Genomic DNA, 25,343 nt, shown 5'->3' with positions numbered 1-25,343 from the left:
AAATATTCACCGTCTGGTCCTTTATAGACAAAGTCCGCTACTTTTGATCTAGGCCATCAGACTGTGGTTTCATTATTTTAGTCTGTGCATGTTCTAGGGGGTCTTACATCCATACATAGCCTGAAAATTCTTTACAGACCTAATCAAATTTGGGTTCCAATGTTCTCACTACGTAGTGGGGCACGCACATCTAATGGTAGACCTGGTAAAACGCACCCCTCGTCCCAGCCGGCTCTCTTCTCCCGTCCTGGCATATCCAGGCTGAGGGACTTCCCTGTCCTCTGCTCCGACTCCCCCTGGGAGACATTTAATTCCTCCTGGGCACTTGATGGACCAACTGATACCAAACCAATGGGAAACGACATAAATATGTATCAAACATCGGGCCAGTGGCTAGATCACTGGTGATCCTCCTTGGCCTAAATTGCAACCCCCAGGACCAGGGTGACTTGGAGGCACCGGATTCCACGGGGAGTCAGGATCTGGGGCCGACATTTAGCTCTACCACTTCCTATCTGTGTGACCTTCTTTAGTTGCTCCATTTCTTGAAGTCTGCTTCTGCCCCTCCCAAGCCTCCCCTGCAAGAGACGGGGCTTGGGTTGAGCCACCTCCAAGCTGCAGATTTATTTGAAACCAGCTAAGTTGACAGAGGCACGTCTGTAAGGACAAGGCTGAGGGCTGCCAGACTCCTCGTCTCTCCCAGGTGGTCAAACCCAGGCCTCTCGATTTTCCCATTCCTAGTCTCGGACAGAATGTCTCTTTAAGTATTTGCGGCCCTTCCCCCTTCGTCCCTCTCACCCCTCAACCACATGCCCCGAAGGAATTCTGGAGCAGACTCACTCCCACAGCCACAGCCCCGGGCTCAGCCAAGCCCAATTTCTTCATCCAGGCTCAATTCCTTTTTCTTCTTCTTACCTTAAAGAACAATAATGAATCACACGTCAACCCCACAGTCCTTTCTATTATTCCCTCCGTCTGCCTTTGGATTTCCTCTTTGGTTGTGTAATTTGGCCTTTACAATATCCTTTCCATGCTGACAAAAATGAAGCCCTGGGAGGAGGTGTAAGAGGAAGTCTGGCCTCCTAGGGCAGAAATTTGCAGGAGCTTTTGACTCCTACGTCTCCCTCACCTCCTACATCCCTTGTAGCTTCAGTCAGCTAATCCTTCTGTCTTTTTCTCTTAAGAACATCATATATTTCTCATGTATATTCTGCTTTGAGGCATACTTCCCTCCCCCTACACATAACTTGGAAATGTAAACACTCTAATTCAGGGTTGGGGCGGGGCAGGTTGGAGTCGGTGGTTTGAGGGTGAGTGTGTAAACCAGTGGTTTGGAGACTTCTTTGCATTAGTTCACTTCTACCGTCCTTTGGCCCCAGTCTCACCTCCTCCAGGCAGCCTTCCTGGGCTCTCCAACACACAGGAAGCCGTCTTCTCAGACCCTTTACTGGGGTCGGCGGCCATGTTGTCAGTGCAGTGCCGAACTGTAGGAGGCTGACAAAGGCAATGTCCATCCACAGCACTGCGCACAGAGGTGGACTCTGAGTGGATGACCAGTCCTCTTCCCTCCATCCTGTCCACCTTCCCTCCAGCTCTCAATTCTTCTCAGAGGAAGAGAACCACTGAGGGGCCAGAGCCAACATATGGAAACTGACCAGGGAGACTCCGTTCTTGCCCTGGGCCCTGCCCTCCAGCAGTGTGAGCCAGACACCTCTCGCACCTGCCTTGTTGTGAGTTCCTGGCGCTGCTACCAGGAACTCCTGTGTGCAAGACAGATGAGAGCTGGCACAGCTTTGTGTTGCCAGAGCCCTGCAGACATGACCTCTGCTGCTGTGCCCATTCAATTCTGGGCTGAAGCAGAATGGACACTCGAGTGCTGTGGACCTTGGTTCTAAATGGCCGTCTCTCTCCCAGGCGTGGCTGGTCTCTCTTTCGGCCCCTCACGCCTGCTGCTTTGTGAGCCTGTACCCATGGCAGACCTGTTGTGGGGAATGAGCGGGGCTTGAGCAGCACGTAGGGAGATGATTGGTGGAGATGGTGGGATTGCAGGGTCAATTGGGGCCAATTTGATGGCAGCGGGATCTAGTGTGACCAAACAATCCTGAGCTGGGCTTAAGGGACCTGCCTGTTGGACTCTGCCTCTGGCCCCATCTCCCTGGTGACATTGGTGGAGTCGCTTCCTCTCCCACACTCAGGTTTCCTTTCTGTGCAGCAAGGTGCCAGCCTGCCCCAAGTTTTCTAAGGCTTTTTACTGACTGACACGGTGTGTCTTCCCTTTCCCTACCTCTCTTAGCCACCAGCACACCCACCTGTATGGCCGGGAGAAGTCCAGCTCCCTGCAGCAAGGGAGTCTCCAGGAAAGAATCCGAGGGGGGTCCCGGGGAGGCCCTCTTCTAGGTTTTCCTGATTCCGCTCTCTCGTGGTGAGTCCTGGGCTCCCCAGCATTAGGTGCAGCAGCTGAGAGCACGATCTGCATTTGAATCCTGTCTGCATGTCCTTGATCAAGCTACAGAATCTCTCTCTCCAGGTCTCCGTTTTCTCACCTGTAAAGAGAGATGGTAGCTTTGCTTGCATTGGATTATGTTAGATTAAATGCAGTAGGACAGATCAAGTCCTAACACAGCGCCCGATACAGAGTCAATCTACCAGGAGGGCTGTTATCCTCATTAGTATTGTAATTGACCACTTCCCCTTGGTTACTTAGGGGAAAAGGGCCCTTCAGAGTCTGAGTGGGCAGCTTGGCCTGGCCTGTGCAGGTGGCCAGGGGGCCTGGCTTGAGCCCTCTGTATTCACATCCAAGCACAGGACTCCAACTAGCAGACCTCCAGCTTCCAAGCACAAATTCTCCAGCAGGCACAGTGCCAGGCATCCAGGGCACTGCCGGTGTGCACACTCCTGGGCCGCCGTGAGGATAGAAGAGCTCCCACCGGGACAGCTCTCGGCCCAGCGCCTACCCACAGACCTCAGTGAACAGCAGCCAACAGCAGCGCTGTCATTGCCACAAGGATTAGCCTTGTCTGAGGCTGCACTGCAGTGGGATGAGGTGCAGGGGTCCGAAGACCTGGACGTGAACTGGCTGGGGCCTTCAGGCAAGTTGCTCAAGCATCCTGACCCTCAGTGTTCTTCTCTGTGTAATGGGTCAGTACCACCCTCTTCCCAGGGTTCTTACGATGATTAAAGAATCAGCCTTTATGATGACCGCCTGAGCTGTAAAGTTTGGGCTATGCCCCATCCATAGTTTGTGTTCAATACAAATGGGTTCCTTCCATGCACATACCCCATCTCTGTAAACCCCCTCTTTTTGTTGGGGACCTTTGTCCTGTCTCCACACCAGTGTGGAGGAAAGAGCCTTGATACCCATTCTTTTCTGCCTCCTGTTCCAAAAGCCTTCAGCTCTAGGCTGCACCTGGCCCCATGTTGAGTGACCAGCAGCCCAGGGACAAGAAAACTCAAAGGAAGAGACACACACACACACACACACACACACACACACACACACGTTTTTGTTGTTGTTGTTTGTTTTAATTAAAAAGAAAATAAGAATACAAAAAAAAACACTTCCCAGGCTGTGCTGTGATGAAGATCACAGGTGTGTGAAGTACATACAAAAGCAAGAACCCCCCCCCCAACGCCCCGGCACTGCACACACGGACCCCTGGGCGGCGGGAGCAAGCCTCTCCATCGAGGCCTTGCTTTTCAGACATTCACTTCTCTGGGGCTGTACAAAGGGAAGCATGTGTTTTGTCTGGTTTCTCTTGGAAGATTCAGCCATATCCAGCTCACCAGTCCATGACATGCACACAAGAAGCTGAGCTTTATAAGATTTTGCAGGTAGGGAGTGCTGGGGGGTCAGGCGGGGAGTTGGGGTGTACCTCTCCTCTCTCTGCCCAGCTCAAGGTCTCTGGGGCTGGGGAAGCAATATCCCTCTGTGGGGAGAGACTGAACACATTGTCCTGCAGGGGCATGGCCTGGGCTTGCCTTCTTGAGTGGCAGCAAAAGGAGTGTCTGCAGGTAAGCTGGGAGCCCCAGAATAAGGACTCAGGTCAGGATGAAACGTGCCCGGGGCTGGTGCTAAATTCTGATAGATAGCCAGAAGGCAGTGGATATGCTTGCCATAACCAGCTTTCACAATGACCCTCCTTAGCGACTTAGTCCGTTCCTCTGTCCCTGTCTCCATTGGCCCAAAGTTCGGGGGTCACACAGGACTTGACTCCTGGCTCTGCCACTTACTAGTCTGTATGATCCTGGGAGAATTACTTAACTGTCTCAAGCCTCAGTTTCCTCATTTGTTAAATGAGGAAGTTCATATGAACCCCATAAGGTAACTGTAAATAGTAAGTGTTGGTCATAACTTCAAAAAGCCTAGCACAGCGCCCAGCACAGAGTAACTGCTCAATAAATGGCCACATGATTACTGTTATCCAGACACCAGTATTCATCATTGCAAAGTTGGTGGGTATGTGTATGTGTGGACACAAGTGCAACAAACAGAAGGTTTGTACAGTGTTCCAGAAAAAGGATGCATTTTTCTGAGCCTCCTGTGTCTGTCTGGGCAGTTCAGAGGTGCTGGACCACAGGGAGGCTGGCATGAGGGTCTCCACCGCTTTCCTCTCGGGCATGTTCACAGGGCTTGGGACTGTTCGGCTCTAGACCTCGGTGCCCTCCCTGGGGTAGAGGGCACTGTTTGCATTGATGCTGTTGTAGAAATGAGGGCTAAACTGGTTGAGGACAGTGCCTCCGTAGCCGAGAGTGTTGGTGGCCACAGGGCTGGCCCATTCGCTCCCAGCCCCATGGCCACTGAGGGCGGTGAGTGGGGTGTAGGAGTTGAGGTTCACTAAGTTCTGCCCCATCTTGTCAGTGGGCTCGGGGTTCAGTCCTGGCGTGGCCATAGGGCGACTCACGGGGCTCGACCCGCTCACGTAGGCTGTCATGGTGGAGAGGAAGCTGTTCAGGCATGGTGCAGGGGAGGGCCGCTGCTCGGGGGAGCTGGTGGTTCCTGGTGACGTGCTATCCAATAGGTCCTGCGGGTCCGTGGTCTTGGGGCTGCCCACCAGGAGGCTTCCCTCCGTCTTCTCCGAGGCCAAGGAGCCTGTGCTGGAGGAAATATCCGATTTCCTCTTCCTCTTCCTGCGGAAATTTCCATTGTCGAACATCTTCTCACAGTTGGGGTCCAGGGTCCAGTAGTTCCCTTTGCCTGGTACAAGAATGGGAGAAGGTAAGTACAGAGACAGACAAAATGGTCTGTTTCCATTCCTCCTCATTGTCAAAAACTAAAAACAAAGGTAATAAATCCAGAAAGACAGACAGCAAAAGTCAGAGACTGAGAAGTGGGCAGATTCCACAACTAAGCACACCTCACACCCCCTGGGCACCCAGGGACCACAAAGACAGAAAGGCCGAGCCATGAAGACCTTCACAGGGCAGATCTCTTTAAGCAGTTCAAGTACTGGGGGAATGGAGAGGGAGGGGTGCTTCCATCGTTGACACGAAAGAAAACTGAGGAAAAAATTCAGGGCTCCCTGAACATCCCAGGCATGGGGTCCAAAGAGGGACTCGAGTCCTGGCTTTGCTCCTGACTGACAGAGGTACTTGAGGTGAGCCTCAGCCTCCTAGACTGAGAAGTGGGTCTGTGGTACCTGTCCCTTCTTCCTCAGGCTGACTGTGGAAAGGACAAATGTTAGCTGTGTAAAAGGGCTTAGGAACTGTGAGGTCCGGTCCTGAGGTCAGGCCTGAACCCTGCCTGCCACTGTCTGTCTCTAGGCCGGAGGGTAAGACCAGTTACCAGAGGAGAAGGGACAAATAGTCCTGCCCTCATAAGCCTCAAAGAGAGCAGAGGTGGGTTCCTCTGAGCCACACCCTGGCTTCCTGTGGCGGGACAAGAATGGACTTTAATTCTGGCAAGTGGAGACATACGCGTTTAATATATTACTCTCTGTACATCTCTGTAGAAAGTCACCATCCAAAAGGAAAAGTTCACAGTTATTGCTGTTAGAGAGACCTCTATTCAGAGTTACTTCAGCACTGTCATTTCTTCTGGGTCACCTGTGCCTGTTATTTTCCTTATCTGTAGAACAGGTCTCCTAAAAGCTACCCTGCAGGGGTGATTAGAGGTTATGTGAGGGCAGGCTGCATGGTGTGGCCCTTAGTGGCTGTTCCACAAGTGGCTGTTCCACAAATGTGCCACCTCTTCCCACGACCCTTGGACGCACACAGCCTTTTAGTCCAATCGCTCATCCCTCGGTGGCTTTATGGCTGGGCGCTGGATTCACACCAATCAGAGTCACAACTGCAGAGCAGAGAGCCCTGGTGAGCTCCAAACATACATCATCTCATGGCCCCGGCCACAAGCCTCGGGGAGTTACCATCCCTGATGTTCAGATGGGGAAACTGAGGCTCAGACATCTAACCAGTCCGAGGTCACTGATTGATCAGTAGCCCAGCCAGGATGGAAACCCAAATCTGCCTCCAGGGCCCACATTCTCCTGCATGGCTGGCTCCCCTCAGCTCCCAGCCTTGGGGGGCACAGCCATATTCAGAACTCTCTTGAATGGGGTGTCGGGGGACTGAAGTGACCCTTCCTTGGGGCACCTGTGGCTTGCTAAAGCTGCGGGCCTCGTGCTCCATGTGGATGTCTCATGTGGCCTCCCCACCCCGCTCCAGGCCCCCTTACCTGGGTCGTCCTCGTCACGGGGCACCTTCTTGAAGCAGTCGTTGAGTGACAGGTTGTGGCGGATGGAGTTCTGCCAGCCGGCCTTGCTCTTGTTGTAGAAGGGGAAGTTGTCGGCCACGTACTGGTAGATCTGGCTGAGCGTGAGGCGCTTGTCCGGCGCCCCGTGGATGGCCATAGCGATAAGGGCTGAGTAGGAGTAGGGGGGCCGCACCAGCTTCATCAGCTCCTCCTGGGACTGGAGGGGTAGCCAGCCCAGGTCGCCGCCCGCCAGCCCCGACATGCTGGGCAGCAGCTGCCGCTGTACACCGTAGCCCTGGGGCAGGAAGGGGCTAGTGTTGGGGCCCGGCAGGTAGGGCGGCGGGGTCATGGCCTGCCCGTTGAGCCAGAGGTAGGGGTTGGGGGTGGCCCCATACTCGCCACCTCCCTCAAAGGAGGGGGGCCGCTGAGGGCTGGGCATTCCCTGTGGGTGGAAGAAATTCTCATAGTAAAGGTTCATCTCCGGGGGCTCCTGGCCAATGCTGGGGAATTGGGGGCTGCAGCGGGGAGGGGAGGGCGCTGGCAGGTCGAAGGAGCTCATGCTGGGGCTGGGCGCAGCGGGGCCACCTGCCTGTCGCCTGCACAGGGGAGCTGTCCCTGCAGGTGCTCAGCAGGCCCCAGCCTCAGACTTATACCCGAGGGCTTGGCTGGCGGCCCCACCCAGAGGCGGCCACTGGCAGCAGACCCGCCTCTCTCTCCTCGGCAGCAGCCGTGCCACCGGCCGGCCACATCAGGTCCCGCTAATGACACGCTCAGACCAGCATTACAGCAGACATTTCCTCTTCCGTCCTCTGTGCCCTTTTCCTTGTTCTCACTGTCTCTCCTTTCTCATACTATTCCCCCCTTTCTTCCTCCTCATTCTGCCTCATTTTCCCCTTCTCTCCTTCTCACCTCTTTCTACCTTCCCTCCTTCCTTCTGCATCCTGCCCCTCTCTCTGCATCTTTGTTTTTCCTTCTTTTTTCCACGTTTTCTTTTCCCTCTCTGCCTCCGAATGCAGGGCTCACAGCTCCCTTCCCTTCCCTCCTCTCTCCAAGTTTGCTTCCAGCTTCCTTCTACATCCGTCTCCTCTCGCTTCTTCACCATCTTTCTTCTTTCACTCGGTCTCTCTTTCTCTCTACCATTTCCTCTGAGTCCTTTCCCCATCCCTCTGTCCTGTCTTCTTTTCCACGCACCCCCTCATTCTTTGCCCCTCACCCAGACTGGATGAGAAGCCACTTTTTTGTGTCTTTTGAAGTGAAAACTCACTTTCTAGAGTTTCCAGGAAAGAGCTGGGCCCTGAAGAATCAGGAGAGCAGAGAGGACAAGGGCCATCAGTTATAGATGACCTCTTGCCACACGCACGTGCACAATGCATATGTGTGCACACACACACATGTTCACACACACACATACATGCACATCCACACACATGCACATGTGCACACTGCAGTTAGGCAGAGAAAGGGCTGTGGAGCAGGCCTGGCGATTATTCCACAGGAGCAGCAAGGCTTATAAAAATAACAAGAGGAAAAGAACGTGAAAGGGACTTCAGGGAAAAATGAGAGAGACCTTGCACTATCCAAGCTTCTTTCTGGCTGCAGGAACAAGGCAGGCTCCCAGTTCCTTATCTGATCAAAGTCCTTTCATGTTTCAGCTTGCAGAGGCCCCTGCGAGTGAGCGAGTGAGCGGACCAGCAGGACAGCCCTCACAGCTCCCCTCACCCTTCTCTGCCTCGGGCTCCAGAAGCAGGAGCTCCAGCCTCCGGCTTTTCCCCTTGGGGCCAGTCACTCCCCTCTCTGAGCTCCATTCTCCATCTGTAGCTTGGACAGGAGTCGTCTTAGCCTCCCCAATATCCCAGGACAGACCCTCAGCTTGCTGGATGGGGGGTGGTCCCCCTCTTACAGGGTAGAAAGCTGTCCCCTGAACAGGTTTTCATAGCAGTCTGCAACATCTCTCTAGGATCAGCCAATTAGGAAAAAGTGCCAGCCAGACTCTCTGGTCACCACTTCCTTCCTGCCCTCCCACCTCGACTTCCTTTGTCCCATTCAATTTCCTGTCATTTCCTTCAAACCCATGTGTCTTTGAGAGGAAGAAGGAGGTCACTTACTGTCCCAGCAGGAGGTGCTTCTCGTGGAATCCCCCACACTGCCTGACATATGCAGAGCTCAGTGTCATGGACTGAAGCACCTTGGCAGCACTTGGAGCCCACAGGGTGATCCATAGTAACTGGGTGGGAGGGGTCCTCCCAGGCCCTGAAGAACCACCTGGGACAGCCCTGGAAGGGTGACTCTGAAAGGGCCTGGTTGCACTTTCTTTCCAAAGAGTAAAGCAAAGAGGCCACTGTTCAGTTTAGAGTGTCTCTACTAGGCTCAAACAATAGTCCCTGTGGAGCCCAAAGCCTTAAAGTTTGCCTGGCAATTCTGCTTCTGACCACGGACCCTCCAGAATTAAACAGAGCAAGAATTAGTGACCGGGCTGTCCACCACTGCATTCCTTATAGTCATACCCAACTGTAACTAACCGGAATGCCCCCAAATAGGGCATTGGTTAAATACACTGCCTCATAAATGCTGAAATACGCAACTATGAGAAAACGTAGATTGTGGAATATTTACTGATATGCTCTAATAATACCACTCAGAGAAAGAGGTTGCAAAACACCCTAACTGGGGGGTGGGTAAAAATATATAGCATTCATACATATGTATGGAATATGTTCACATGAACACCAAACTGTCAGTTATGATTTCTGCATAGAGAATTAGATTGATTTTTACTGTTGTTTCTGTAGTTTCTGATTTAAATGATTAGAGAAAGGCGCACACACAGGTGATTTACTTTTGGGGTTGAGTGTGAAAAGCCAGCAAGAGGCAAGACAGCAGAGATACAGCAGACACGGGCTGAGGTCAGGAGGACCCAGGTTTGATTCCCAGCTCTGTTGTTGAACAACTGTGTACACCTTGACGCAGGATTTAACCTGTGGGCCTCAGTTTTCTCAGGTGAAACTGGAAATGATACCCTAACTTCACTCCCATGGTGGCTGTGAGAAGTCACCGAGGGAAACAATGTCATCCGTGTGAATCATTTCACCCAGGGCACAGAGGCACACTCAATAAATACCGGTTATGATGAGATAGTCAATACACACTCGGTGTGTGCGATCCATCCATCCCTGAGTTGGCTGATTGTGAGTTAACCGTTCCCTTCCAGCAGCCTGTGGGCAGGGGTGGTGTGGCAGGTGGGGTTACAACGAAGGAAGGGAGAGAGGGAGGGACACTCAGGGCAGACACCGGTGGTACAGTGGGGCCCTGCCATCTGCAGTGGCTGCTCAGAGAGGCCCCGACGCACGTGGCAAGTTCAGGGCTGTGCTGGGTCAGGGCCTGGTCTTCCAAAACCCCGTTCCACCCTTTGTCTGTTGCTGGGTCTCCTTTCTTAGAGGTGTTTTTTGAGGAATGCTCACTCGAGTCTCCCTGTGGCACCCCACCCTGCTTCTCTGCCCTGGAGATCAGAGAAAGCCTGGTCTGTCTTAGAGGCCTTGCCTGTGTGCGGCCTCTGGCCCTCAGAGTCCAGTGGCTGGGCCACCCTGCCTGTCATACCCTCCCTGCACCTCGCCACAGGGCTGCCCAGGGCATTCTGAGGCCCTCAGTCCCGATTTTCATGAGCGCGGCCTCAGTCCTTGGGGTGGGTCACGGGAGCTACCTGTTCCTACTTCCAGGGGAGGTTGGAGAGTTACAGCCTGGGAGCCTCCTGACAAGCTCCAGGGCCTCTGGAAAAAAAATCCACTGTCTCTGTAAAGTAGGATCCTTTGTGAATGAAATTATTTCAGTTTTTTTTTGAAATTTTCAAGAAGCGGAAATCCAAACCTGAAAAGATAAGCCCTGATCAACATCATGGAAAAAACAAAACAACAACCACAACAAAACGTTGGGCAGGAAGGGGCCTGAGCCAGCTGGGGAATGCTGGGGCGGCGTTTGCACATTATAGTCCACAGGGGCCTCCTCGCGTGAGAAAGACCAGAGATTCTGAACCTCAAATCGGGATACTGGGGACGAGGCAGTAGAACCTGAAGAATGGGCTCCAGGGCGGGAAGAGCTGCTCCAATCCCGGCCTTGCTGTTGGATAGCTGTGTGACCTGGGCCGTGCTCCTTCACCTCACAGGGCCCCCGTGTGCTCACCTATTATCTAGTGATGCAGATAGGACCTATCCCGTGTGAACGGGGCAGGAGAAAGGGGGGTGATGTATGTACAGTGCGGAGCCCAGGGTCTGGCCCAAACTGTGATGACGAATGACGATGACTGAACACTGCACCAGGGGACACTTATTGACAGGGAGGTGGCTCCAGCCAACATTTTACATTTGCTCTCGCCTTGGCCAGATCTTGCTATTTGGGGCGATATCTGGGGAGTCATCTGGGAGCCCAGCCATCATCCGGCCGCATTGCTGCAGCCAGAAGCCCATGTTGGCTACAGGTCCGAAGAATAGGTGACTGTGCACAGGCGCCCACCCAGACCATGGCCGGTCAGGGCCACCACTGCTTGACTTCCAAGGGTGGGGGTCTGTGTGGAGAAATAGGCCAGGGCGCAGGGATGCAGAAAGAGAGACAAAAGAGGCAGGTGGCATCTGAACTGGCTGCTGCAGCATCGCACGGCGGGGCAGGGAGCACGGAGCTCAGGCTCTGAGCCCCGGTCTGTGTGTCTCAATCCTGACTCTGCTCCTTAATATGGCACTAGAATATGTCTGATGACAACCAACTGTTCTGGGCCTCGGTTTCTTCATCTGTAAAATGGGGAAGCCCAACACCCTCCGAGTGTTGCTCTGGGGACTAAGTGCCAGGCCTAGCAGGTGAACGTGAGCTCTCATGAGGAACTAGGGAGCCCGAGGGGGAGGGAAGAGGCTGGTGGTCCCCAGCTGGGGCTGCCTCATCCCCAAGGTTATGGGCCTTACCTGCCTTCTCCTAGTTCTCCTGCGATAGGGGCTTGGCTTCCGGGTTCTTCTCCTTTCTACACAGCAAACACAAATACCTTCTGAGTTCCAGGGTTTCCAGGAGCCTGACAGTATGGAGATAGTTTGGGATGGGGAATCAGGGGGATTTGCAATGAGTTGGCTTCTAGCTTCAACTCTCTGTGCCTCAGTTTCCTTACTGGGATAAGAAATCCCAGTTTTTCTACCTACTGTCTACAAACAGTTGTGTGTGAGCAGCCATGAGCTGTTATCTGGCCCCCTGTGCTTCCCGTGCAAAGGGTTCATGAGTCCTTTGGGGACTGCCTTGCGGCCGACTTCTCCGACCACAGTGTGGGCTTCTGGGAAGTCTGGACCAGCGGGCTCCTCTGGCGGAAGCTCTCTGTACTCTTCGGCTTCTTGTTGAGCTTCAGGCTGGAGAAACATGGACCAATGGCGCTCTCTGGTGGCCAGCTCTTTAACAGCAGGAAGCAGAGTGCAGAGATGGCGACAGTTCCTGGCAGGCCAAGGGTTTCTGAGGCCCCTAGAAGGGGCATGTTCCCCGGAGGAACTGCAGCTTCAAGGAGGAAATGCATCCCTGGAGGAAAACACTTTAGCGCCACTGCGATGGAACTAGTGGGACCTGAGTTGGCAATGGGGCAAAGTGTGTTCGTAAGGCTGAGAAGGAGGGCGGGGTGGTTGGGATGGCTTGGATTAACATCTTCCTCTTCCGGCTACATTTTCGGACTTCCTTGATGTTGTTTAATCCTGAGCCTCTGTTCGCTCCTCTGTGAAATGAGGATGAACCAGGGTTACTTCCATCAAAAGCCTGTTGCAAGGACCGAGGGAGACAATCTAGGAAACGCCTCTGCAGTACTGCTTGGCGGTAATCATTCCTTTATTTACTCAACACATACTAATCGATTGTTGTCACAGCAGCAATTCTGGAGCGTACAGGGCCATGGCATAGTCACAGCGTTGAGGCTCGCACCTCGTGGCTTTGCCGTCTGTTTTACTCACAGTTTTCAAATTGGCACTCACTTCTGCACAGCCCCCAAAGAAGCAGGGCACTCAGTCATTGCCTGGTGATCTGTTTCCCCGGGAACCTGAGTTATGACAGGAAGGCACAGGCACCCAGGGTTCAGAAGGTGCAGCAAACAGATGTGCTACAGGTTAGGACGTCTGGAGGGCAGAGACCAGCCTGAGTTTAGATGTTGGGGAGGCCCTCTGTTTCTCTCCCTTTCTCTCCTACTTAAGCCCGAAGGTCTGGAAGTTTCAAGTCATGAGGCTGGAAGTGAACAGAGCTGGCTGTGCCCCTTATCAGCCTGGTGACAAGGCCCATCACAAACTCCCCAAGCCTGGGTTTTCACATCAGTGTGGTGGGGATTCTCCCGGGATGGGTTTGAGGATTTAAGGAAAGGATAACACAAGTGTCTGGTAAATGGCAACTGTATTATTGTTGCTTGTTATTGCTGTTTCTACTGGCATCGTGACTGCCGTGTAACCGAAGCATCCGGAATTCTCCTGACAAAGCACCGAGTGGGCCATCAATCTGAAGTTTCAATTAAAATGAGATTCGACTCTCACTCTGTTTCAATAAGAATCCACAAGTTTCACTTTTTGCTCCATTTCTATGGGAAAAAGGGGAATGTCCCAGGCCCCTTCAGACTTAAAAAAAAAAACTGACAGATACTGATGATTTTTAGAAAACGGAACTCAGGAATAGTATTACCACACACTGTTGAGTGAGGAGATCAGGGTTACGAAGTTTGTAGAGGGTGAAGCAGCCTTTCTCAGGACGGAGCGACAGCCTGTGAGTCTGGGAGTTTTGCAAGACTTTCGTGAGGAACGACATCTGTGGTTTCAGGGCATAGGATGTATCTGCTTTTCTGCAGTTGTGGGGAAAGGGGTACCATTTTCTTGTCCTTGTTGAGATTTTTTTCCCCCCACTATTAGCTGGAAGGGCAAACATTTTGAGGCTGATTAAACATTGGGGTTTCATTAGTTTGGACTGAAACGAAAAGCTCACCTGTAGCTTGGAGAAGAAAAGGGTGGAACAGGATTGACAGACACACTATACGAGACACGCAAGCTCCGAGGTCCACACCTGCAGCCATGGAGATGCTCACTGATGGGGGGATGGCATGCGATGCCCATTTTTTTGGGGACATTCCTCTGCCCACATGCACTTTCCTTGCCCGTTTGGCAAGTGAATTCAGCTCGATTCCAAGCCTCCAGATGCTGACCCCACACCTTAGGGAACCCCAGACACAGCCAAAACCCCAACCACCCCATAACAGGACTTTGGGGACTGTTGAGAACATTGGAAGCTGGACCGGCAACAGTTTCGGGGCTTGGCGAGGGGACATGGAGGCCACCAGGAAGAGGCGGGTGGACGAAGGCTCCAAGGACTCGATGTCCTGTGCACAGAGGTGTCCAAGAGAGAGCGCAGGGTGATAAGCCAAGCTTCCGTCTGGCTGCCCGGGCTCGGATCCCAGCCTTTCCACTTACTGAGTGTATGATCAAGGTCACTTTGTGCCTCAGTTTCTTCATTTGGGTAATAGTTGTGCCATTACCCAGGACTGCTATGAAGATTAGGGAGCTAATTCTTGTCACGTCTATAACACCGACTTGGGGACAGAGCTGAAGGATTATCCCTCACCTCTCCCCCTCCCCAGGACCTCAGGCTCACGTTGCCATGCACCTGAAATCCTCCCAGCATCAATTTCCTTCCCAATGGAGTCCTCACCTCCCACCAAGACCCGTTCCTGCATGGTCCCCGGAGGCTGTGGAGGTGGCCTCTGTCCCCATCCTCTCCTCTTGGCCTGCAGGACTTCCTCACCTCCCTTGGGGTTCCTCCAAGAAAAGCCACCATATCTGACCTGGTGACGAATGCAAAGGCTGGACCATACGTTCCCTGGACCTCAGCCCTCTCTTTTCCTTAATCTTAAGTATTTGGTTGCGTGGTCCTGCCATCTCTTCCCGGAGAAAGGTATAGGAAACTATCCACTATGCAGATCACGAGGAAGATTCTGGAAGACTTTTCTGGCACCTGTATTCTCCAGCATTCAGCCCCTCCAAGGAACTAGCGTCATGGAGAAGACTGTCGGGGGAGGGGGCGAACGAAGCGGGCAAATGTGGCACTGGGACGAGCTGGAGTCAGGCTTGTACCATCACTGCAGGCCCTGTGCCTTCCCGACTGTCTCCAGGTGCCACCTGCCCAATCAGGGCCTCGAGGATTCAGCTGACTGCAGAATTAGGCACCAGGGCTTACTTGAATCACAGGATCATTTTTTATTGTCAGTAAGGAACAGTAACACTTTGGAGATGATGAGCTAGAAAAAAGACTGGTGGTTGTATTAAAAAAAATGTAAACTACAAACTGTTAACCAAAAATAAAATAAAAGAGTGTTTAAAAGGCTTTTCTATGAAGGGCTAGGGTTTAGAAAAATGAAATACAAATACAGCTCTTCATACCTAAGAAACTGGGTTATAGAGAGATGTGCCTCGGTTGCTGGGCGAGCATAACGGAGAAAGCCTTCACGCAGGTTCCCGGTGCCGCCGAGAATCGGGCTGGGGGGCCCTCACCCGCCACCTGCGTCGCTGCTCCCAGAGACGCCGCTCTGTGACCACTGAAGTTCTGGGGCCCCGGTCAGGCCGCTTCCTGTGGGTGAAGGCAGCTTTTTCAGGTGTCAATGTCCCACTGTCCCTCTCCTTCTGGAATCTCCTCTTCCTGGCGCCCCACGCACAGCCCTGGTCAGCAGCGTCGTCTCATAGGTCAGAGGACGGTAGGTCGGGGATCTGTTTGCCCTCTTCCGCAGATTTGCTGGCCAGCTTTGTGGGCGAAGAGAAGAAACAGCACAACCTCAAAACGGGGTTCTCACATGCATCGGAGTGGGGCTCCCCAGTCCCAATCCCAAGGGCCCCTCCAGGGATCCCGGTGAGCCTGGGACACCCTGACCTGGAGTGTGACCAGGCAGGCAGCGCCCCCAGTGGTTGGTGCTCCGGCTTTGGTGCTTCGTGGACGCTGTGAACTTGGGCGGTCGCTTACGCTTACCGGGTTCTGGGAGCCTCCGGCACCCGCCCAGGGGAGCGGAGGTCGGGTGGGGGGACATGTGCAAGGTGCTTAGCACGGTGCCTGACTGCACATGCGCAGTGAGCCTGCGATTATTCCAGGCGCGGAGCTCTGGTTTAGGAGCACCTGAGGGTCAGATGTGTCAACCGCACCTTCTTTACCTCGAGCAAAGACCCACCAGTGACAGCAGCAGATGGCACTTGAACACTCAGGTCTCGGAAACTCATTTTTTTTTATTTATTAGTTTCAGGGAGGAAACTAACTTTTAATTAGTAGGATTTTGCAATATAAATTGAATAGAAAACCTTTTGCAAAACAATCGAAAAGCACTTTCAGCCTCAAAGACAGCTGCCTGTTGCGGCTGTGACAGGGGCACCACAGGGCAGCTGAGGCACCGGACAGGTACTGGTTCTGAGTCCCCGGACCTCCACATCCCCGCAGCCCAGCTGGGCTCAGTGCTGCTAGAGGAGAGGCCTGGGCCCAAGAGGAGAACTGCACGCTGGGTACTGCTGTCCAATGTTCCAGTCCTTAGGGCCCGTGATCGTGCCTCCCTGGTGACCGTGCACGTGCGCCCTGCGTGCGCGCGCGTGCGCGCGCGCACACACACACACACACACTCTCTCTCCACTTGCTCTTCTCTCTGAGTTGCCCTCTTCGCTCCCTTCACCCGCCCCTGCCCCCGCCCCCCATATCCTTCCACCCATTTGGGTTCTCACCATCGTCTTGAAGAACTGATTAACTTTCTTCCGTTTGAGCGTCTTCTTGTCACCTTCTGAGAGGGAGAGGAAGGTCTGGCTGAGGCGGGGGGAAGAGTTGGTGTCCTCTGTCCCAGGCACACCTGCCACCGCCAGTGTAAGGGCTGGAAGGAGAGCGGAGAGCGGCCATGAGTGGGTAGGTGGAGGAGAGGCGGTGCCCCAGGGACAGGATGGGTGACTTGGGGGAGGCAGATGGGAGACAGGCCGGGGGACAGAATCCAGGCAGGAGGCAGGAGGCCATGTCCTGCCTGGAGAGGCTACTGAAGCTGTCCTCTTGGGAGAGGCTCGCCAAACCCCCACACAAGGGCCTGGCACCATGAAGGCTTCTCCAGGGCTTCTGGGCTGGAAACCTAGGGGCTGAGGTGGGGGAAGGGCCCGGGCCTCTGAGCCCTGACTTCCTCAGGGGATGCGACCTTTTGCCAGGTGAGGAGACAGTGTGAGCACACTCCTCCTTCACCTTCCAACATCAACAGCCTGGATTTCTCATTTCCCCCAAAGGCAGGGCCCAGTGGGGAGAGCTGGCAGTTACCGACCCCAGCTGGGAGTCACACAGACCTGAAAAATCTGCTACCTCTTGACCCTCGGTTTGACATTGGCAAAGTGGGGATAAGAGCAAAGATCTTCGGGGTGTTGTGAGGCCTACTAGAGGACCAGAGTGAAACAGTTGGGTGCTCAGACAAATACCACCTCCCTCTGGGGGCTCCTGCCTGGTGTGGCGGGCAGTGGTTAGGACTTGGCTCAGGGGCAGAGGGCCTGAGTCTGAACCCAGCCTCAGCCACTTACTTACTAGCTGGTGACAGGGAGGAAATTGGCATTCCCAGTGTCTCAGTTTCCTCATCCATACAATGGGGCTAATGGCATTATCTACTTCATAGTAGGCACCGGGGGGGTAAATAAAAAAATGAAGGAGAAGCAGTAAGCACAAGGCTTGGCACCGGTCACCACACAGGAAACAGCCGGCCTCTTCGCTGAGACCCGCCTGCCGGGTTCCTGGGGGCAGCACTGGTCTGTCTGGCTCCTCTGTGCCCTAGCCGTTGGCACAGACAGCCTGGCACAGAGACAGAGAGGCAGACGCTAGAGACTGCTGCATGCCAGATGGAGCACTCTTAGTCATATCATGTCCCCAGTTAGGGCCTCAAGTCCCCCCGTGTGAATTAGGAATGGTCGTCTGCGTGCTGCTAACCTCCTCATGGGACAAGGAATGAGTGATGTGGGAAAGAGGTAGCATCTATGCACGAAACACTCTGCAACTGTACGAGGTACTGGTGACTTTTGTAAGTTCCACAAATAGTCTTCCAGGTCCAGAAAGGAAACATAGGGTCAGGGACGTATCAGGGGCAGACTTCTGGCCCCTGGGGAGGCCTGGCTAACTGAGAACACAGAGCTACTTGGTGTGACCAGTGGCTTCCCCGTCACTCCTGAGTCCAGAATGACAGCAGGCCTCCACCTCAGCTCCAGGTAGGCTTGCTGGGATGGCTTCACCCACAAGACGGATGGGTGTGGGGACCATTCAGAAGATAGGGTTGCTCTGAGCAGAGCCTTTTGTCCCCAGGATGCTTGGCCCACTTTACTGTACGGATGCCCATTCTTCACCCCCGGTCTGGTGGCCCGGATTAGCTCTACAACGCTGTGCTGGTGGTGGCATGGTGCATACCTGGGATGGTGGGCATGGACTGGCTGGCAAAACTCATTTGAGAGAGGATGGATGCCCGGGGGGGGATGGCTGTATGCTCCGAGAGGTTGGTGTCACTCATGAACTCGTGCTTCCTGGAAAGCTGAATGAATACAACATACACACACACACACCACAGAGACTTAGCATGAGGCAGTTTGGGACTTGAAAAGTTAGTGATGAGGGCTTGGCACGTCTTCTGTGGAGCCAGCTCCAAATTCATTTATTCTGTTTTCTATCATTCCTGCCAGCCTGCCATGTACAGTTGCACACTATACAACTCCTGGGAATGGGGGAGATGGCATTCTTTTAGACTAACATGTGAATGACGCCCCCTAGAATTGTGAAACACAGAAATCTTCTTTCCAGCCTTCTCCCCTGGCAAGAGTGCCCTCTGAGGCCTACTGGGAAGTTTGTGGAGGATCCTTCCTTCACTGGAAGACGTCTCAGCTGGCGCCTTGCCAGGACAGTTAATGCCTCTCCCCCCCCCAGGCTCCCAGAACATCGTCAACAAACCTCTCTTTCAGGGGGAAGCTAGGATTTGTACCCAATGGCCCCAAGTCTCACATTAAATAGTTATTAGTTTATAAGATGAGAATTCTCAAAGTCAGGGCAGTGAGATTTTCATCTCTGCATCCCCGGGGGGCTGGGCTCCTAGCGGAATCTGAGATGTCAGTGGTTCGAATGGCTCTGGGGCCTGGGGACTGAGGGCAGGGGAGGTAGAAACGCCTGGCCCAGTGCCGGAAGACTGCTCTCCTTTTCACTGGGTGAAACCCGCGGCTTCTCCCAGCCTCACAAAGCCCTGTGTGATGGCAGAAAAGACACACACAGGCCCGAGTCTGGCAGCCTGAGTTCAAATCCCGGCTGTCACGTCCAAGCGGCATGGCACTGCCAAGCACTCCAGCTCCCTGTCCAGGATGCTGCCTCTGTTATACCCACCTCACCCCGAAAGTGAGGCTTGAGTGGGGCAGTGTCTGGGCCCCGGGTCCTGCGTCTGGCACGCAGTAGAGGTTTGCTCAGGGGGCGGGACAGGCCCGCTGGCTTGGCTGCTCACCCGCTTAAGGTCCGACCCGGCTGCGGCCTTCTCGTCTGCAAACACCACGCTGCTCCTCTTGGCTCTCTTCTTGGACCTCCTGAGCTTGACCTCCGGCAGAGTGCTCCCCGGGGAGATCGGCTCCTCCTGATCCACTTTTGAGGTCTTGTGGGCTGCTAACTCCAGGTCAAAGCTGAAGGGCAAGAGGGACAGCAGTGGGAACTGCAGTTAGAACTTCAGTGGAACTGAACTGCCTCGCAGGGACCCTGGCTGACTGAGCTGGCAGCACAGGGTCGGGAGGGAGATCAGTTAACCTGGAAGTTTGGAGAACCACTGGCTTAATTTGCACACATTCAAAATACAAAGACTGGCAGTAAGAAGAGAAAAACTGGTTAAAAATATGGAGCTGGATTCAGATACAGACACTGCCATTTTTCAGCTGAATGACATTGGGCAAATCACTCAACCTGTCTGAGCCATTATTTCCTTTTCAGTAAATGTGGATGTGGGCAGCAACCTTGCAGAGTGGCCACGAGGTGAGGCCTCAGGGCCCCTTAGCACACTCTTGGCCCAGGGAGAGTGCTCGATTCACAGTATCTATTATTACAGTCGCTGAATTGAGCGGAGTGGAGCAGAGGGCCCCAGGAAGGCGGAACCAGGGGGGCTTTCTGTGGGGTAAAGGAAGGGGGACCCTGAGGGACGTATGGCGGGTACAGGAGGAAGAGCTGTTTGATGGAGAGTTGGGAGGGACAGGCCCCGGGCAGCAGTGAGAAGATTCCAGACTGAATCAGGCTCTGTGGCGGCTGTCTGGCTGGCAGCGATCGCTGACAGGGCGTCTGCGGGCTGTGGGTGAGTTCTGCAGGCTCCTCAGGAAAAGTCGCCTTGCCTCTCAGGCCTTGTGTGGCCCTTTAATGATGCCACTAGGATGGCAAACTCACGGGGTGGTTGTGAGGCTTTTAATGAGGTGCCAGGTAGGGAAAGGCTTTCCAACAGAAGGGCAGAAAAGTGGGAGAATGGTGGTCCTGGGGCAGAAGGAGTAGGGGTCTCTGCTGGGGGCTGGGCAGGCAGCGGGGGGTAGGGCTGCCTTGGGCAGGGCTGACCTCTCAGAGGTGGGCTTGCTGGGGGTGCTGCAGTCAGAGTTCATGGAAGCCATGGAGATGACGGACATCTGCCTGTAGGAGCGCAGCATGGACCGGGGGCGGCCCAGTCTTCTGTCCTCGAAGTCAGGCTGCAGCGGGGAGAACAGGCTGGTTAGCGGCCCGGCCCCAGGGCGAGGTGGCCGCTGGAGTCATGTGCGTCCCCCTGCCCTTTCTGCCGCCTTCTCCTCCATCTGGGCCTGGAGCTGCTGTGGGGCAGAGCAGGGAGACAGCACACCTTCCTAGTGGGCTGAGGCTACAGGGCTTGTTGTTTAATAGGGCATTTGGCTGGCCTTTAGTCCTCGTGCTAAAGCCTTGTCATTTCCCCAGTGACGGGAGTGTCTGTTATTCGTGGTGGCCCTTTATGCTAATGAGAAGACTCAGGGTGGAGGCTGGCCAGGCCAGAAAGACCAACCATGTGATTACAGGGCTGGGGCTTTGAGCCCTGTAATGGCAGCTCAACTTCCCGGGAGGGTGGGGGCTGGAGACTGATTTAAATCATGTGACCAATGATTCATCCAATCATGCCTGTGTAATGAAACCCCAATAAAAACTCCAGACACTTATGCTCAGGGTCACGTGTCCTGAGGACACAAATTGTGCATTAGGGACCTTCCCAGACCTCACCCGCTGCACCTCTTCATTTGGCTGGTCCTGATTTGTATCCTTTGCAGTGAAATTGTAATCCTAAGTATAGCAGCTTCCTGAGTTCTGTGGAATTATCAAACCTGAAGGGGTAGTGGGAACCCCAAAATTTATAATGAGCTGGTCAGGGGTGCAGGTGGCCTGGGAACCCTGGAGCTGGTGGCTGGCTTCTGAAGTGAGGGGAGTCTGTGGAGAATTTTGTGCTTGAAATGTGACCTAAGTCTGCTGGTTCACATCAGAATTGTATCGGGGTGTCATGAAGGCAGTGTTAGAACAGGCAACCTGACTCATGGACCAACTCTACCAGAAAACGGGACGCCTGAGCTCCCCTCTACGCCATTCCGGTAACTCACTTCCGCTCTCTGGGCCTCTGTGTTCCCGTCTGGAAAATCAGAGCAGTGGGCCGGATGGCCACCTAGGGACCACACAAAGTTGATGTTTTATGGTCCCACTTTCTGAGGACAAAGACGGCATCCCTCTGAGCACCAGGCCCAGGGCCTCTTTAGGCCATGGAGCTTAATAGTGGCCAAAAGCACTGGCTTCGGAGGCCAAGGGAACCAGGTACAAATTTTGACCTATATTCACTTGCTATGTCGCCTTTGGCAAGTTACTTCACACCTCTGACCCTCCAGAAGAGATACAAGGGGTTAAAATCCTTCCTACCTCCCAGGCTCCTTGTGAGGACTAAATGACCTAGTAGGTATCAAGGGCTTAGAGCAGACAAGGCACATAGTAGGTGCTTCATCCACGTGACTTTTATTATTAGCACAGTCCCTTGAGTGCTAAGGGCTCGTTTTATAACTGGTGTTTGTCTGAGGGTGACTTTTGAGGAACGCAGTTTACAGGGAGGTTCCCTTGGATCATCTGCTCCTGTAACGGTGGCCCTCAGGTCCTTCTCCTCAAGGGCAGCTTCCTTAGCTCTGGTCCCCTCATCCTCCCTCAGCCCACCTCACCCTCTCTCCCCTCCCATCCACAGGGACCACCATACCATCTCTCTGACACCATACTCCTTCTCCACCTTCACTTTCAGGTTCTTGAAACATTCCTCCATCCGGTCGTGGAAGGGCCGCAGATTTTCTGACACCCTTTTCTCGTGGATCTTAATCCCAGCTCCCAGGAAGGGGATCTGGAGAGAAAGGTGGTGGACAGTGAGCCCGAGGCTGGGCTCAGCCTCGAGCCGCCCCACAGAGCGGCTGAAGTCCTCTGCCTGCTGAGACATTCGGGTCCTTTGAGACCTTCACACAGGGTCACCCTCCCTGGGAAAGAGGAGAGCCACAGCCTTGGGGTTTGCTCTGGATGGGGGAAGAAGACCTGCAGTGCCCTTCCCCACTGGAGGGTTGGACCCCCCCATTAGAGGCTGTATGTGTGGTAAAGTCTCCCCCGTAAGGGGTCTGAGGGCGAGTGTGGGACCAGAGGACAGGACTCTCTGTTGCTTTGACTTGAAGCCTTGCCCAAGAAGTTCTTGGGGGTGCAAAAGGGAAAGTGTGAGTGTCAGACGCTGGGAGAAAACAGAGGGAGGCGCTAAAAGGAAAGGCGGCGTGGGCACAGCCCCATGTCACGACGTGGGAAATGTGGCTGTACCTTACGTGGTTGCTAAAGAAAGAAATGGAAGTGCTAATATTGGGGAGCTAGCCAGCCAATAGGGAATGTTTTACAATGATGCAAAAGCCTTGGGAAGATGAGGGAGGAGTTGGAGATGACTGAGGTGAGGGAGTTAAATTCTCACTTATCAACAAAGGGGTCGCTGGATACTGTCTGAACAGCAGCTAGAAGCACAGCCACTGCGCAAGGCATGGCGGCCTCTGCAGGGAGCAGCTGAGACAGTGTCGTGGCCTCAGGGAATCATATGGGGTGCGCAAAGTGGTAGAAATAGATTATTTTGAAGGAACTATGATAACTTTTCCATGGTTGGTAACAGAAAGACATTGCTGCCTCTTTCTCTTGGAGGTCTCCCCGAAACAACAAAGCGAAGCAGAAACTGAAACTTTCAGTGAAACTAGGAAACACCCACGAACTTGACCCACAACATGTCAAGTGGAAGGTGGGTAGAGGATGGACACTGACCCTCCAGATTAGAGGAGGCAGTTGATGATAAGAAGAGGCCAACCTGCCTTTGGGAAGCCAGGAGGGGTGCAGGGATCGGAGGCACCAGGTACCTGAGAAAAGCTGAGGAGTCAAGGCCAAACACAGAAGGGTGGGTTGAAACGCTGTGACAAGAGCAGTTAGGTCTGGTAATCTATAATTAAGGAGGGGCAGGCCCAATTTTGTCCAGCCCTGTATTTCTGTTGCCTGGCACACAGTAGGGACTCAATAACATGAGTTGCAAAAATAAATGGATGAGGAACAGCAATTTGCTGTGGGTAATAATACAAAAAGGCGTGCCTTCCCCCAGAGTTAGGGTGCCGGGACTCTGGGTGGGAGGCACACAGCCCGGGGCAATCCCCTGTTCCGGGGTGAGGCCCCCAGGGTCGGGGGGAGTGGGCCTCTGTAACATAGCCGCAAGGCGGGGTGGGGGATGGGGCTAAGGAGAGGGCGGCCACTAGGGGGTGCTGTCTGCAGAGGCCTAGCTAATGGCTCTCAGAAGCTGGAACATCTAAGAGGCTCTTTCAGCCTCCTTTTCTCTTTGTAGCATCTCTCCATCAGCTCCGGGATTTTCGTAGAACGTCCTTAGAAGGCTCAGCCTGGTATTAGCTGTTCCGTGAAGCTGAGTCCAGGCTTTGGGTGCGGTGGACACAGCACGGAGAATCCATTACCAGGTGACAAGTGGTACCCAATGGAGAGGCCCCGGGCAGTGAAATGGATTGAGAATGACATCTACAAACCAAATAAATTTGTATGACAGTTTAGCCCACCCTGGAGCAATATGCAGAAATATGAGGAAGGAAACCAACCAAAGCCTGGCCTCCCTGCTTCCCAATTGGGGGTGGGGAAGGGGAGTGATTGTTTGAGTATTACAGGACATGATGACCTCGGAGGGCTGGGGACCTTGGGGATGTCTGGGGTTCACAGGTGGCACAAGGTAAGAAGGGAGAGCAAATTCCAGACACACAAAATGCATTCAGGAGAGTACTTCTGTGCAGTGCTTGGTGTTTCATTTTTAAAGCCTCACTTTGCATAAATTGGCAGAGGCAGAGAAGGACCTGAATTCGGAATCCTTATTTTAAGAAAAGAGGCTGCACCCAGTGTTTGTCACTGCCTGATTTCCCCAGAGTAACAATAACTCCCAGCACAATAGCTGCTCTTCTGTGCACGTTGAGTGGTAAGAAGGGGGGAGGACCCAGGGGGGAGGCAACTCAGACAGCTGTCCCCGTCCTCCGCACCCCCCACCAGCCGTGTTCCGAGTGTTGGGTGGTCCATGGAGAGCAGGGAGGGGGCTGCAGCCTGCAAGAGCCAGGTCCTTTGAGAGCCTCTGGGGGAAGCATCGGGTTGGGTGGATTGTTTCTTCTCTAAGGAGTGGGAGAGAGAAGAGGGAGAGAAAACACAGGAGAGAGAGCCAGAGAAAGGAGGGGCAAACGAGGGAGGGAAGCTGAGGGAGGAGTAAGATGGGAGGTGCGCAGAGACAGGCAAGAGACAGAGCGGGGAGGGGCAGAAGCAAAGAACTTCTGAGAGGGAGAGAAAGAGACAGATGTAGAGAAAGAAAGTCAGAAAGAAGGAGCGTCTGGAGGGAAGGCACGGGAGCTAGGAGGAAAGGGCAGTAGGGAAGTCAAGCAGACAGCAGAGCGCGGGGCCAAGGGAAGGGCTGTGCCTTCCGGGTCCTCTGGTTCCAGACGGCTGAACAGCTTGTGCAGAAGGTAGGCCCTTCACCAAAACCCAACCAAACACAGGCCTCGATTATTTTTAAAACCTGATCTCCATCTGAGCATTGTCTGCAACAAACTAGGTCAGCCTCAGAAGGACAGGTAGGGTGGGGGCCAAAGTCTCCTGTTATCTGATTGGCACATGCTGGGTGTGGGGGGAAGGTGGTGGTGGGTGAATGGGACAAGCCACCTCGGAATTCTACAATTAAGAAAACAGTTTTTGCAACACGCAACACAGCATCTCTGCAGCATCCCAAAGGTTGCGGCGCCCCAAATCCCAGTTCCAGGTTGAGCCCACTTAGGTGAGATACAGAATCAGAAGAGGGGCCAAAAGACAGGAGGACACGTTAGGTTAGGCCATGGCAGCCAGGGGCTCGCTGAGGGTGTGTACAGGGAGAAGGGGAAGGGAAGGAGGGAGGCAGGCTCCCCAGTGCAGCTCTGCTGTACCTGCCACGCTATCAGGTCCTTGAGGCGGCTCAGTTTGTCCTGATCCTCAGGGTGGTCCCTCGTGTATTCTTCAGTGAAGAAGGCCTGGGGAGGGCAGACAGGTATTTGGGGTTTCCTGTTCATTTGGTGTGGACCCCTTCACCCTTCTCTCCGGCGCT

General features: G+C 53.8%; 2 protein-coding genes across 2 annotated transcripts in view; both read right to left on the bottom strand.

The window, feature by feature from the left end:
- Positions 1–3,609: 3,609 nt before the first annotated feature.
- On the bottom strand, positions 3,610–7,521 carry FOXI1 (forkhead box I1). Its single transcript, XM_033096465.1, has 2 exons — positions 6,671–7,521; positions 3,610–5,194 (listed from the first exon to the last, which is right to left on the bottom strand). The coding sequence occupies exons 1-2, from the start codon at positions 7,245–7,247 to the stop codon at positions 4,647–4,649; spliced, it is 1,125 nt and encodes a 374-aa protein (XP_032952356.1). The 5' UTR covers positions 7,248–7,521; the 3' UTR covers positions 3,610–4,646.
- Positions 7,522–15,334: 7,813 nt separating this feature from the next.
- DOCK2 (dedicator of cytokinesis 2) overlaps positions 15,335–25,343 on the bottom strand; it is a 369,901-nt gene continuing 359,892 nt past the window's right edge. The window contains exons 46-52 of the mRNA XM_033096340.1: positions 25,186–25,269; positions 21,930–22,067; positions 20,261–20,388; positions 19,182–19,353; positions 18,110–18,230; positions 16,417–16,559; positions 15,335–15,459 (exon numbers count right to left, since the gene is read on the bottom strand). Coding sequence (XP_032952231.1) covers positions 15,397–15,459; positions 16,417–16,559; positions 18,110–18,230; positions 19,182–19,353; positions 20,261–20,388; positions 21,930–22,067; positions 25,186–25,269 — 849 coding nt within the window. The 3' untranslated portion in view covers positions 15,335–15,396. The remainder of the gene's footprint in view (positions 15,460–16,416; positions 16,560–18,109; positions 18,231–19,181; positions 19,354–20,260; positions 20,389–21,929; positions 22,068–25,185; positions 25,270–25,343) is intronic.

The sequence above is a fragment of the Rhinolophus ferrumequinum genome, chromosome 24 (assembly GCF_004115265.2).
Source record: "Rhinolophus ferrumequinum isolate MPI-CBG mRhiFer1 chromosome 24, mRhiFer1_v1.p, whole genome shotgun sequence".
Taxonomy (NCBI): Eukaryota; Metazoa; Chordata; class Mammalia; order Chiroptera; family Rhinolophidae; genus Rhinolophus; species Rhinolophus ferrumequinum.
Note: the sequence above shows the minus strand (reverse complement) of the source record. Positions and strands in the feature narration are given on the sequence as shown.

What these genes read in the sequence shown, in the direction of transcription:
- FOXI1 (XM_033096465.1), bottom strand. Translation starts at nt 7,247, where the DNA reads ATGAGCTCCTTCGACCTGCCAGCGCCCTCCCCTCCCCGCTGCAGCCCC. An exon ending in CCGTGACGAGGACGACCCAG is followed by an intron (nt 5,195 to 6,670) that starts GTAAGGGGGCCT and finishes TTCTTGTACCAG; the next exon opens with GCAAAGGGAACTACTGGACC.